At 50.8% G+C, this 14,178-nt stretch overlaps 1 protein-coding gene across 7 annotated transcripts in view; it reads right to left on the bottom strand.

The window, feature by feature from the left end:
* Positions 1–14,178, bottom strand: part of Arhgap8 (Rho GTPase activating protein 8) — a 52,628-nt gene that overhangs the window by 25,375 nt on the left and 13,075 nt on the right. For all 7 annotated transcript variants that reach the window (XM_045151524.1, XM_045151525.1, XM_045151526.1 and 4 more), the window contains exon 3: positions 2,958–3,045. In XM_045151524.1, coding sequence (XP_045007459.1) covers positions 2,958–3,045 — 88 coding nt within the window. The remainder of the gene's footprint in view (positions 1–2,957; positions 3,046–14,178) is intronic.

Raw genomic sequence — 14,178 nt, 5'->3', positions numbered from 1 at the left:
TCGAAAAACAAAAAAGCAAAACAAAACAAAAGATGCCCCTTCCATGGGATAGTGGTGGCACCTTGGATGGTGAAATAAAAGGGCACAGTGTACCAACTGGCTGCTGTCAGAGGGACTTTATCTTCAGTCGAGGTGACATTCTCATAGTCAAGTCACCACGCTAACGTGGGACATTCAGAAGCACATGGAACGTTTGTAACCACCCAGCTCGAGACAGTCACCACCCCAAAAGAAATCCGTGTGCCAAGCATCCATTACCCCTCCACCCTCCTCATGTCTTTCCTCTCCCCACGTGCCCCATAAACACCAAGGGCGGTCTGGAGGCCTCATTCCATCATCTGAGCTTGGGGGCGGGGGGAGGGAGTGAATGGCCTCATCACCTGGGAGACGTGTCCAGGGTCCCCAGCTGGCTTCATGGACAGCCCCACAGACCTCTCAAGATGAACACAGTGCTGGGTGATACCCCCCACGGGAATCCGGGAGCTGCTCAAAGACCTTCACCCAACCTCTGTCGCTACTTCACAGGAGATCCACCTGAAGCCCAAGTCACCTAATGCTTCTGTGACCGAACTGCTCATCTGCAGTTGGAGGCTCTTGGCCAAGACCCGTGATCTGCCATGCTGCTGGTGGACATCGGCCTGCTTTACCAGCTGGATATGGGCACAAAGGGGGCGGCAGGCACAGCCCCCACGCCATTACCTCCCAAGCTGGACAGGGAGTCAGCCTTGGTCCTCACAGAGATGCCAGGGACCAGTCAAGGTAGGAAGCTGTCAGCAGACAGATGACAGTCGCTGGTGAGCCTCCGTCTCGCACGTTGGAGTGCTGCCTTAGACTTGCGTCACCACCACGGCAGGTAGAGATTTGAGCAACTTCAAAGAGGAAGGACTGGGGCTGGGGCGATGGCTTAGCGGTTAAAACGTTTGTCTGAGAAGCCGAAGGACTGAGGCTCGATTCCCCGGGACCCTCGTAAGCCAGGTGGAGGAGGGGTGCACATGTCTGGAGTTCGTTTACAGTGACTAGAGGCCCTGGCATGCCCATTCTCTCTGTCTCTTCTCTATCTCTCTGTTCGCAAATAAGTAAATAAAATTTTAGCTGGGCATGGTGGTGCATGCCTTTAATCCCAGCACCCAGGAGACAGATGGAGGAGAATCACCATGAGTTTGAGGCCACTCTGAGACTATATAGTGGGTTCCAGGTCAGCCTGGGTTAGAGTAAGACCCTACCTCAAACCAAAAAAAAAGGTTTGTTTTGCACAGTCTCGGGGGCTCGATGCATGGCAGTCGGCTCCATTGCTGGGGGCAGCACCATGAAGGCAGAAGTGTGTAGAAGAGAAAGCGCTTGCCTACCAGGGCCCCTGGGCTGCATAGGCTCAGTCCTGGGAGGTAGGGGGAGGGTCCTATGACATCCAGCCAGGGACACATTTCTACCTACATGTAGCTTTAGACCCCCAAATGCCCACTGTTTGCTGAGCACAGACAAGGTGTGTTCAAGGGGAAGCAGGAGTGGTCCTTAGGTGTGTGTGCACAGAAAGAGATGTGCACTTGGGGAAGAAAGGGTGAGCAGGATGGGAACAGGCCCAGGAGCCTGTGGGGAACTGGGCATGGGCACTGGGAAGCACCACCCAGGGGTAGGAAGTTGGGTAGGGGTGCTGCAACAGGGTCAGGTGGAGGGTCACAGGCCAAGGAAGGGACACATTGAACCTAAGAGGTCCCTAGCAGTCAGCCTCGGGTGGCTGTGAGGGTCACAGGGTCATCTCTGCAAACAGTCTGCTGGTGACCACTGTTCATAATAAGGCAGAGGAGCCGTAGCTTCAAGGCTGAGTTGGAGGAACCTGCCTGGGACCCCTTCCTGAATACTCAAGGCTTTCTCAGATCCAGACCCTATTCTGCCCCTCCAGTGCTTACTGAAGCCCCAGGTAGTAAATGGGGCAAATGCATCCTGGCCCTTCACACTGAGCGCAAGTAGTCAAGAGGGCTAAAGAGAGATGGGCTGGGACCGTGGTGGGAGGGTCCTTTATAGAAAGTAGTTGGGAGGCCTGTGGGGCTGGGTGGCATTCCAAGAGAGACCTGGAGCAAATGAAAGCAGCCAGGCCAGAGGAGGAGCAGGAACAAAGGTCCTGGGGCAGCCCATGGCTGAGGCAGAGACGGGAGCATCAAGGTAGGTGAGAGCGACAGGTTGGTGCGGAGGAGAGGGTACCGCAGGCAGCAGCAGGTCACCCAGGATCTCACACTGTGTTCCAGCCATAGCTCCCACCCCAAACTATGGAGTGGGTCCCCTCACTCCCCCAACCCAACTGCCTTAGACATCTTGAGAGGTGATTGACAGGACTGGCACTGGCCTTGGCTCTCCGCCCAGAATCTCAGCATAGAGGCTCTTTTGGAAACTGAGTCTTTAGAGACATAATGTGACAGACAAAAGCTGAGGTCCTATGTGGTCAGAGTGGACTTACGAAGTTGGGGCAGAGGTGGGCGCATCAGATGCACAGGGCCAGCGGGAGCCAGAAGAAGCTGGAAGGCTCCTGCCTCAGAGTGCCCCAAACTGGCTTTTGGACTGCTGATCTCCAGAGCTGTGAGAAGATATTTCTGTTGCTTTATTCTGTGGCTCTTAGATATGGTGGCCACAGGACACTTAAAGAGCCCAAAGACGCCAGTGAGGTCTTGGGGTGTAGCATGGTGTGAGCCGGGGCCCATAGACATGAGATCTAGAGGCCAGCCTCCATGTGCCCAGGACAGGGGACTCTCCTCAGCTTCAAAGGGTCAGTGATCACAGCTTAGCTAGCTGGCAGGGAACCAAGCCAGCCCACCCTCCACCATATCACTGAAGCTGGGGACAGTCCCAGTGGCTGTAGTGATGGGAGCCTTCCAAAATGGGCCTTGAGTGGACTCAGGAGAGCAGAAGCTGAGTCCACACAGGAACCTGTGACGGAGGAGTGGTGCGGGGGTGGGGGGAGGACTTACTCTAGCAGCCGCTGGTGGTTGAGCTGGTGTGAAGGTGGCATCCGGCAGCAGCTGAACGTGACAATGAGTCTCCCCAGTTGGTCAGCCCCTGCAGGAGCAGACGTAGGAGTGAAGCCTCCAGCCACAGTGCTGGGACCTCCCAGGTACAAGTCACCAGTAGTTCCCAGAGCATCCCAGCCTGCGCTAGGAGCTAGGTGGTTCAGAGCTGAGGTGACGTACAGGTTATGTCAGCAAATCTTCCTAACTGGGCCCCTCTCCCATTTTACAGTAGGAAAATGGAGGCCACTGGATTACCTTACCAGTGCCATGCTACACCATTGGCTGATGGCTCCAGGGTTTAAATCTGGACACATCTGACTTTCAGCCTAGAGATCTTGGCCACCCTTCTCACAGAGTTAAAGGTCCTTCAGGGTTTTCCTACAGCTTGGAGGAAGCCAGGAGGCCAGGGGTGGGTTGTCCCTGGACAGGGAAGGACCCCATGTCCAGTACAGGAGCACCCTCAGAAGTCCATGCTCGGTCCTGCCCTCTGCCACAGCCAAGTGACCCTGCACTGTGATCATCTCTTGACACACCTTTGTCCACCCCACAGTGTACAGCCACAGGGAGTATTCCAGGGTCACCGGGGGGGGGGGGGGGAACGACAGACTGAGCTGGTTCCAGCCCTCACACTTTATCACCCTACACCCGCACAGAGGTCAGAGCGATCTGCACATTTGCTGAGGACCCACAGCATGGGAAAGAGGCCAGATCCACATGGCCCCAAAAGCCAAAGGAACCTGGCAGCAGGGGACTTCATTTTTCTCCTCCTTCCCTCTCTCATGTTTAATCATACTTTTCTTTTGTAAAATATTTTATTTATTTATTTATTTGAGAGATAGAGGAAGAGAAAGAGTGTGAGAGAGAATGGGTGCACAAACCAATTCCAGAAGCATGCGCCACCACGTGCATGCGGCTTATGAGGGTCCTGGGGAATCGAACCTGGGTCCTTTGGCTTTCCAGGCAAGTGCCTTAACCACTAAGCCATCTCTCCAGCTCTTGTATTTTAAATTCAGTTATTTGCGGTGGGGCGGGGGAGAGAATGGGCCTGCCAGGGCCTCTTGCCACTGCCAATGAACTCCGGATGCATGCATCACTTTGTACATCTGGCTTCACGTGGGTACTGGGGAATTGAACCCGTACCATCAGGCTTTGCAATCAAGGGCCTTTAACTGTTGAGCCATCTCTCTAGCCCCTCTGTTTGTTTTTTGAGACAGGACCTTGCTACGCAGCCCAGGCTGGTCTGGAACTCAAGATCCTCCAGCAGCAGGATAGAAAAAGAAGACAGTTCGTAGCAGATATGAAAAGAGAAAGAGGCCCCTCGCCCAGACACCTAACTCGTGTTTCCATTAGCTAAGCCAGCCATCTTCAACACAGCGGACGGTCCAAGATCGCCCGCAGAGAGAACACAATGACACACTCTCCTAGAGACGGCCCCAACAAGGACGCCACCAGCCAACAGCTGAGCGGGGCTTTCTTAGGGCCAGAATTTTTGTGGTCTCGATTTGAACTGTGGTCAGCATTCCTCTCTCGCCCCTAAATCTGAACCATTCTGCCCACATTTCAATTCTATTTACGAAAGGAAATTCTTTCAGAGAAATAAGTAAATCAGCTTGTGTGTGTGTATGTATGTATATACATACATATATACATGTATATATATATATATATACATACATATATACATGTATATATATATGTTACTAAATTTCAAATTTTTTACTGAATTTTTAAAAACTTTGCTTAATCTTTTAACCTTATCATAAATCACATCCTTCAAACAAAGCAGCTTCAAACGCCACCGTAACTGCCCAGCATTGCAAAGACGCCTACGCAGGACTCCAGAAGCCCACACTCACAGTGAGTGTGCACAGCCTTCTTCCTGTGGTCTCTCTGTCAAATACCTAATAAATTCGCTCACTTGCATTCGCCCTGGCTTGTCCTGCCAAGGATCTGGCTTGACTTGAGTGCAGCCTCACAGAAGAAGGAAGAACCTTCCTCAGGCTGCTGTGGCCATGTTGAGGAGTCCCTGGCACTCCTGCTTCCATCTCCGAGTGCTGGGATGATGGACATTCACCGCCACGCCCAGCTTTCATTTCTTAGAAGGACCTGCCTACGCCAGCCTCGAATGCCCTACCTCCTGATCTTCCCTGCCTGCTGAACTTCAGCTCTCCTTCAATACCACCTCTGTGCCATGCTGCTGTCCCACAGGGCACCAGGGATGTGGCACCTTCCCCATCTGTGGACACAGCACCTTCCCTGCAAGCAGGCACATGCACGGCACGCGTCTAAGTTGCTTGGCCAGTGTTGAGGGGCGCGCCGTGTGCAGGGGGCTGCGATCCTGTTTGCCTTGTGTTGCAGTCAGCTTCCTGTTGCTGCCAGAAAACACCCGGCCAAGAGCAGCTTGTGGGGAAAAAAGGCTTATTTTGATTAATAGACTCAAGGGGAAGTGCCATGATGGCAGGGGAGAATGATGGCATGACCAGAGAGTAGACATCACTTTCTGGCCAACATCAGGTGAGCAACAGCAGCAGGAGAGTGTGCCAAGCACTGGCAAGGGGAAGCTGATTATAACACCCATACGCCCGCCCCCACCAATACATGGGCTGCAGGGAGCTCCAATTCCCAAATTGCCACCAGCTGGGGACCTAGCATTCAGAACACATAAGTTTATGGGAGACACCTGAATCAAACCACCACATTCTGCCCCTGGCCCCATAAACTGACAACTATTCGTGATGTAAAACAGAACACATTCATTCAACTTTATAAAATCCCATAGTTGTTTTTTTTTTTTTTTTCGAGGTAAGGTCTCACTCTAGCCCAAGCTGATCTGGAATTCACTATGTAGTCTCAGAGTGGCCTCGAACTCATGGTGATCCTTCTACCTCTGCCTTCCAAGCACTGGGATTAAAGGTATGTGCCACCATGCCTGGCTCGTCCCCATAGTCTTTTTTTTTCTCTCTCAATTTTTATTAACATCTTCCATTATTATAAAAAATATCCCATGGTAATACCCTCTCTCCCCCCCACTTTCCCCTTTGAAATTCCATTCTCCATTATATCCCTTCCCCCTCTCAATCAGTCTTTCTTTTGTTTTTATGTCATGATCTTTTCCTCCTCTTATGATGGTCTTGTGTAGGTAGTGTCAGGCACTATGAGGTCATGGATATCCAGGCCATTTTATGTCTGGAGGGAGCACGTTGTAAGGAGTCCTACCCTTCCTTTGGCTCTTACATTCTTTCCACCACCTCCTCCACATTAGACCCTGAGCCTTGGAAGGTATGATCGAGATGTTACTTAGTACTCCAGTCACTTCTTTCCAGCACTATGATGCCTTCTGAGTAGTCCCAAATTGTCCCCACAGTTTTTAATCAATCCCAATGATGTTCAAATATCCCCACAGTCCAAGGTCTTTTAACAGCTGTAATACCAAAAATAATAGTAATAATGGCTAAGCATTCACATTACAAGAGATGGCATTGGGCATAGCAAAGAAATATTCAACCAATGCAAAATTTAAAACAAACAGGGAAAACATCAAACTCTGTAGCTACAAGTCTGACAACTCTAGTCAGTGACAAGTCTTCAAGTCCCAAAATTATAACCAGTGACATGTCTCTAGAGTTCAAATTTCGCCCCTCCAGCTAGGCTACTCACAGTCCTGGAAAACTTTGCCTGGTGCCAGAAACTCTCCTTGGCAGTCATCCCATAGTCCTGAAATCTCCATTGGATCTCTGCTGCAACACATGGTTCATCCTCATGGCTCCAATGGGTCCTCCACACAGGGAATCCAACAATCCTGCTTCACACCACCCATGGCCATTTCCAAAATATAAAACCACACTGCAAATTCAATGACCCTCTCTTTCCTGCATATGTTATTCTCTATGGTAGCAGGTGGACTACCAACTTGTTAATCCAGAGGGAAATAAAGTAGACTTTGAAGAACAGGACATGCCTTCAGCATTAAGACCCCTTACTTCAAAAGAATCTGCATTCCTCCTGCTGTTCCAATGCAGATCAGCTGGCCTAATCTCAATGGCTGTAATCTCTCAAACCTTTTGGCCCAAAGATTTCTTTTTTTTTTTTTTCCTGTGCCATATCCATCTGCTCACACCAGTCTATTTCTATGCAATGCAACCCTGTACAGGTTCTCAGGACCCAGGCAGGCAGAACACAGAAAGCCTCTGACACAAATTTCTTCTAGACCAGTCCCAACAAAGTTCTTTCCCACCCTCATAAGCCAAACCTCAGGGTCAGTAGTTCTTACTGCATTCAGATCTTTCAAACCCTGACAAGAATAGTCCATCAAGCTCTACTTACAGCACTGCAAGGCATCTCTTAGACCAAAGTTTTAAATCCTTCCACATTCTTCTCACAAATCAGTCCCAAAAGGCCAAAAGCTACAATCAGGTTTCTAGCAGCAATAACCCCACTTCTGGTACCAATTTTATTGTGGCAATCAGCTTCACATTGCTGGCAGAAAACACCTGACCAAGAACTGTTTGTGGGAGAAAAGTGTTTTGGCTTACAGACTCAAGAGGAACAGATTCAAGGCTCCATGATGGCATGATGGCAGGGGAAATGATGGCATAACCAGAGGGTGGACATCACCTCCTGGCCAACATCAGGTAACAGGAACAGGAAGAGTGTGCAAAACACTGTCAAGGGGAAGCTGGCTATAACACCCATAAGCCTTCCCCCAACAACACATTGGCTCCAGGAGGCTCCAATTCCCAAATTACCACCAGCTGGTAACCTAAGCATTCAGAACACAGAAATTTATAGGAGATCTGAATCAAACCACCACACCATAGTGTTCTGGTCTCCAGGGACTTCACCAGCTCTCAGCCCCTCTTCCTTTTCCCGCACAAGTGGTGAGACCCCTGGTTCTCTAGGCCTAGAACAACACACCATTCATGGCTCTCAGTCTGCATGAAATCAGGAGATGAGCTACTTCAGGCTTAATGGTGACTGACTCACGGGGAGAAGTGACCATCCTAGGCAATGTAGACACAGCATTTCTGCCATGTGTACAGCTGTGTCATGTGTTTCCATCCTGGGTGGATATGAGGGGGTGAACCTCAAGGCAAAGAGCTGCAGGCAGCGCTACCTGCTTCCACCTTGGGCAATGAGCTGAAGACTGTGCCAGCTCATCACTAAAGAGGAAGGGGTGGATTAAACATGAGGCTGCTCTCACTGATCGCCTGAGAACCTCCCCAGGGAAACAGCAGTAGACACTGAGGAGATTCAAACTCATCAGAGCATAAAATCAGAATCTGCAGAGAGCTCAACACTAAAGTAAACTTGTAACACACCCTCCAAGGCTCAGGAGACATTGCAGAGGGAACAGGAAGAATATAAGAGTCACCCAGTGGGAAGGTGTACTCTGAGGCATTGTGCCCCCAACAAAGACTGACTGGTGCATTCATGACCCTACTGTGATTACAGAAGAGGATCTCAGTGAAATGGGGGTGGCAGGAGGGAACATAAAACCACATGAGACTATGACCAAATTGCATTATGTTTATATATGAAAGTTCTCTATTAACAAAAAAAAAAAAAAAAGGTCATGTCTACCTGGAGCCTCCAAATATGACCTTATTTGGAAATAAGGTCATGGCAGACCTAATCAGTTAAGAGTCAAGAAGACATATCCTGGATTTGGGGTGAACTCCAAGTCCAAAGTCCAAAGTCCTCAGAAGAGGCAGGAGGACATTTGAGATATTGAGTCAGGAGAGAGTGCGGCTAGCTACAGGGCATGGAGGTGGTCATCGCAGTGACACGCCACAGGCCGAGGGACGCTGAGGACTGCAGGAGCTGGGCGAGGCAGCCAGACTCTCACGGTGCCTCCAAAAGAATCCAGGTACCTGTGCCTTGGAATTCACTTTTGACCCCCATAATTTTGAGGGTGCATGCTGCTTGAATCCCCTCAGTCTGGGGCACTCTGTCCCAGTAGCCCTGGCGTTAAGATTAGTTACTCAGTCTCCCTGCATTCCAGAAGAATTTAGGACACAGAAATTGGTGCAGGAAAATGCACTTATTAACAGCTTGCCCAGACTGGGAGAAAAAGGACCCAGTTTTTCTCCCCTGTCCATGGCAGTCTTCCAATGTATAGAAAACCACCAGAGTGGCGGCCAGAAGCTATGCAGATGCAGCCACGGGACAGTTCCACAGGCCCTTTCCTGGGGGAGGCTACCGGACCTCAGGTTGCTTCGCTTCTGCTCTCAGCATGGAGCATGCAGGGGTGTCTCTGTAGCACTTGGAATATTTCCCCTGTCCCCACAGGGCTCCAGTCCATCCTCTCACCAGGGAACCAGGACACATGGACAAAGGCTCCTTGCTGCCTGACAGATATCGGCCAACAAGTGCCCCCAGACACAGGGCCTGGGTTCCACAGAAATGCCACCATTCCCAGCTCCGACTCCCACTGTTCTCTGCTACTTGCCTTGTACATGGAGCCCCACCCTTCTTACCTCCCCTGCAGCCTGCATCCCCCTGCCTGGGGTGTCCCAAGCACCTCACACATCCTCTCTCTGTCATCAGCCTCATTCCTTCCATTCCTCTCCCCACCCCCGTGCTTGACTCCCTCACCAAGAAGGTCCTCCTGGGTCTGGAGGATGTTAATAGTTACTCAGTCAGCTGTTTTCCCACCACAGTCCTTGCTCACCCCAACAAGTCTTATCCAGCCCTTTGTGGACCCCTGCACATTTCTTTCCCTATGTTTCCAATAACCGCTGGCTGCCTGGCTGAAGGACTATGAGACGCTTATCAGGACCCCTACTAGAAAGAGATCTACTTCGAAGTCACATCTGTTGTCAAGAAGTATTTATACCCGTTCTCAGGGTGTTCCCTCACATGAGGAGAGGGGACCGCGGAGTTCTCAAGCCTGCAGCGCAGAGACAATGAGCCAGGGTGACCCACCTGCAGGAGCACACGCATGCCCAGCGGGGTGTATGCGCGCGCCTGAGATGCTGGCGCCCCACCCTGTCTGCTGGGGAGAGCAGTCTGTTATTTACAGCAGGACAGGTATGAGTCTGGCTCCCCAGGGAGCCCAGAAGCCACACTGATGGTTATTAGCCTTCTAAAGCAGTCTTGGTTTGCAAATATGTTGTTTGTTCATTTCCAGGCGTGGTAAGAACTCTGGTCATGCCGCTCTCACTCCAGCTCCTGCCCCACAGGTTGCACCCGAACCCACGGTCTTCTGCTTCCGGTGCCCAGCAGGGGTTCCCTGCCTGCCTTTGCTGGCTGCAGGATAGCAGCTAGTTATCTAGATGAGCTTTTCCAGCCCTGGCCACTAGGTTTCGTGGCCAACTGCAGCATCCAGAGGTCAAGGGGAAAAGAACAACTTCACGTCCGAGTTCTGAGTCACAGCATGGCTGCTGACATGAGAGGAATTAGATAACTCTAGGGCTGCAAGTTAGATTTGCAAGGCAAGGTCAGAAAGCTGAGGGGCTTCTATGGAATCAGATTAGGCACAAAGGTCTTGGGGAGAGTGTAAATGCACCTGACTCAAGGGCGGTCACTTAGCCAGCGCCAGACTCCACCTCCGCGTGTGTCAGAGCGTGGTAGGGGCATCTGTACCCAGCCCCAGGAGCCACATGTGCCGTGGGTGCGCAAGTGCACGTAAGTGTACCCACATGTGGAGGCTACAGGGCAACCTGGGGCATTGTTCTTTGGGCATGGCTTCTTATTTATTTATTTATTTTGAGACAGGGTTTCAAATCGATTAGCCTGGCTAGCCAGTGAGCCCCAAGGATCCTCCTGTCTGTGAGGCCCCAGTGCTGGGGTTACAAACTCATGCCAACACACCCAGAGTTCTTGGGATTCAACTCAGGTCCTCATGTTTTCAAGGGAAGCATTACAGATGGAGCTCCCTCTCTAGCCCAAACCTGCAATTTTCTAGGAATCTCCTAAGAAACCTCATTTACCATAAAACACATCTTAACTCCCTTGTGTAACCCTTGTGGCCCAAGATTTTATCTTATGAGATAGCTAATCCCATCCAAGGCACCTGTGACGATGCCCTATAATTTCATTTATTGAAAAAGAAAGAAAAGAGAAAACATTTCTTAGCAGCTCTTTGAGATGTAACTTGAGAGCCACAAAATCATGTATGTGGCTACTGCTAAAACATTTAATCCCGGCTCTACTTTGAGAAGCCTGCATCCAGGCTGGGGTGTGTCTGACTCTGTCCCTGTGTGCCTCTCTTTCTATTAATCCCTGTGCTGAAATCTATATTAAACTTGCTTCTTGACAAATTCCAACTCTGCTTCATAGTGAGTGGCTCATCCTGAAATTCTGTGGTGAAATCAAGACTCCTACGCTGGGAGAATAGCTCAGGGGTAGAGTGTTTGTCTAGCATGCACAAGGTCTTGGGTTCAATCCCCAGGTCTGCCAAAAATAATAATACTAATAACAAGAATCCTGACTTCTCTTGAGTAGATTTTTTTTGTTTGTTTGGTTTTTTGAGGTAGGGTCTCACTCTAGCTCAGGCTGACTGTCTGCTGTGTGAAGAGCTGTGTCTGTAGGTGCAGCAGTGAGGACATGGCCCCAGTGACAACCAGTGTCTCTGGAAGGAACCTGACCTATGATCCCAAGATAGCTCTTGGCACCTTCATGGCACTGACGGGCCCACAACAAGCCGTAGGGACACACTTGGTGCCACACCAGGAACAAACACTGCCCTGGACCCTGGGGTGCCCACCAGCAGAGCAGGTGGAAAGTGGCCAATAAAACTAAGTCACTTCTCACTTTTCAGTGTACGTGTCTGTGTACACGTGCACATGTGGAGGTCAAAGGACAGCTTTGGGTGTCAAACTCAGAAGTGCCATCCTCCTTTTTTTTTTTGAGGTAGGGTCTCACTCTGGTCCAGGCTGACCTGGAATTAACTCTGTCATCTTAGGGTGGCCTTGAACTCATGGCAATCCTCCTACCTCTGCCTCCCAAGTGCTGGGATTAAAGGTGTGGGCCACCACGCCCAGCTCCATCCTCCTTTTTTGAGACAGGGTTTCTCACTGGCCTAGAGCTCGTTAATTATGCTAGACTGGCAGGCCTGTGAGGCCCAGGGACGTCCCATTTCCACCTCTCCACCATGTCACCACCATGTTACTCCTCTGAAAGGTTTCCATCTAGTCCCCGGAACACGCAACCCATGCCACAGAGCCCTTTCCCCAACCTGGGGGCTCAGTTAAGCCTCCAAGTTAATTTCTTTTTTGCGTACATGTAGTATTGAGGGTCCTCACTATCCCCGGGGGTCGTTGGCCACTGACCCGACGTCCTGGGTGCAGGAGAACTTGAGGGAGCAGGGTGAATGTGACGGGTAATGAACCACCCAGGAGACATTCTGATGGGTAGTGCATTGTCTCATTAATTCAAAAAGGGAGTGGGTTTATAAACACTGGGGAAAGGTTGAGAAGGCACACAGTCCATAAGGTGATTGGATACATAGGGTTGGGTTGCTATCTTACTGGCTGGTGTTGGAAGGCAGAAGTTGAAGTTGTGAGGGAGATAACAGAAGCAGGGAGAAAAGCTACGTGACTTCATTCACATATTAGATGGCTAAAGCAGGGAGACTGGTTACTACCACAGAAGGGTCTTGGGCAGCTGACCACAAGGTCAGGAACTGTGGGGGGGGGCAGAACGTTAGACTATGGAATGTTCAGGTGCTTTTGGATAGGGGAAGGGCCCACCGGACCCCTTTCCTCTGGGCAAAGATGAGGCACACTATGACCTCGTGAGAAGGGAGGGCCAGCTCCGGCGCCGGAGTGGGTTCCCGACGAGAAGACCGGCTGCCACCCCCACAGCCCAAGGTCCCGGCCATGCCCAACAGCCCAGGCCAGCTTTCTCTCAGTCTCAGCCCATGTTTAGCAGTGCCCGACATAGTCAGGGTGGTGTGACATGTGTGGTATACGCACATGCGTAGATGCTGTGCGGCACCCTGCCCACTCACTTGCAGCCCCTGTGGGGATGTTAAGTGTCCCTTCCTGTCACATACCCGCCCGTTCTTTTCGTGCAGTGAAGTCTCAGAACTGATTAATGAGCCCAGTGATTCTCCAGTCTCTGTTCCCTCAGGGTTTCAGAAGTGCATGGCCACACCCATCTGGAGATTTCTGGAGAGCTGGCTTAGCGGTTAAGGCGCTTGTCTGCGAAGCCTAAGGATTCATGTTTGAATCTCTAGGTCCCACGTAAGCCAGATGCACAGTGACTCAAGCACGCAATGTCTCACATGCGTACAAGGGGGCACATGTGTCTAGAGTTCCTGTGCAGCAGCTGAAGGCCCTGGCGTGCCCCCCCTTTATTCTCTCTCTGTGCCTCTCAAAATAAATAATAAATAAATAAAAAATAAACACGGGCAGTCTCAGGCCCTCACACTTGCGAAGAAAGGACAAATAACTGCCGAGCGAGACTCCAGTCCCAAGGCTGACATTCTAATAAACTGTTCAAACGCGCGCCGTGCGCTCGGTCCTCCAGCCGTAGCATTAACACGAACCTCCACTCTTGCTACCAGCTCCCCTGACCCGCTAGCTGTCATCAGCATTCTCCACCCCAGAGAGAATGCAAGAGTAAGTCAGTGCCAGGTATGGCCTCTGGTTAAAGTGCCCCAGAGCCATCATGGCCAAGCACAGACTCATTAAGGCTTTGAGAATCCGTTGCCGCTCCTGTGGCCCCCTCTCTGCAAGTGTTAAAGAACCCATGAGCTGTTTATAAGAGATGCTCTTCATCTGTGGAGATCGGGTTGAAGGAGAAGAGTGAAGGATATCTACCAGCTCCAAGGACAAGCAGTCTGAGACGACCGTCAGAAAAACCAGACTTCAGAATAAGTACTTGGAAGTGGTGGTGAATGTCTGTAATCCAAGCACCTGGGAAGTAGAGGCAGGAAGATCAGAAGTTCAAGGTCATCCTCTGCTACACAGCGTGTTCGAGACCAGTCTAGGCCATGTCTCTAAAAGACTAAAGAAGTACTAGAAGATGAAAAAAGGACACTCCCTAAGAGTGAGGTGGTTACATCAGGCAGATGTGGCAATCCCAGGCATATACACTACGAAGACACATGGAACGAGCCAGGTGTGGTGGTACATGCCGGAAACCCAGCCCTTGGAGGCGGAGGAAGGAACATCTTCAGTTTGAGGCCAGCCTGACTACAGAGGGAGACCCTGTCTCAAAGTGAAGCAAGCAAGGC

This window comes from Jaculus jaculus, chromosome 6 (assembly GCF_020740685.1).
Source record: "Jaculus jaculus isolate mJacJac1 chromosome 6, mJacJac1.mat.Y.cur, whole genome shotgun sequence".
Classification (NCBI taxonomy): Eukaryota; Metazoa; Chordata; class Mammalia; order Rodentia; family Dipodidae; genus Jaculus; species Jaculus jaculus.
Note: the sequence above shows the minus strand (reverse complement) of the source record. Positions and strands in the feature narration are given on the sequence as shown.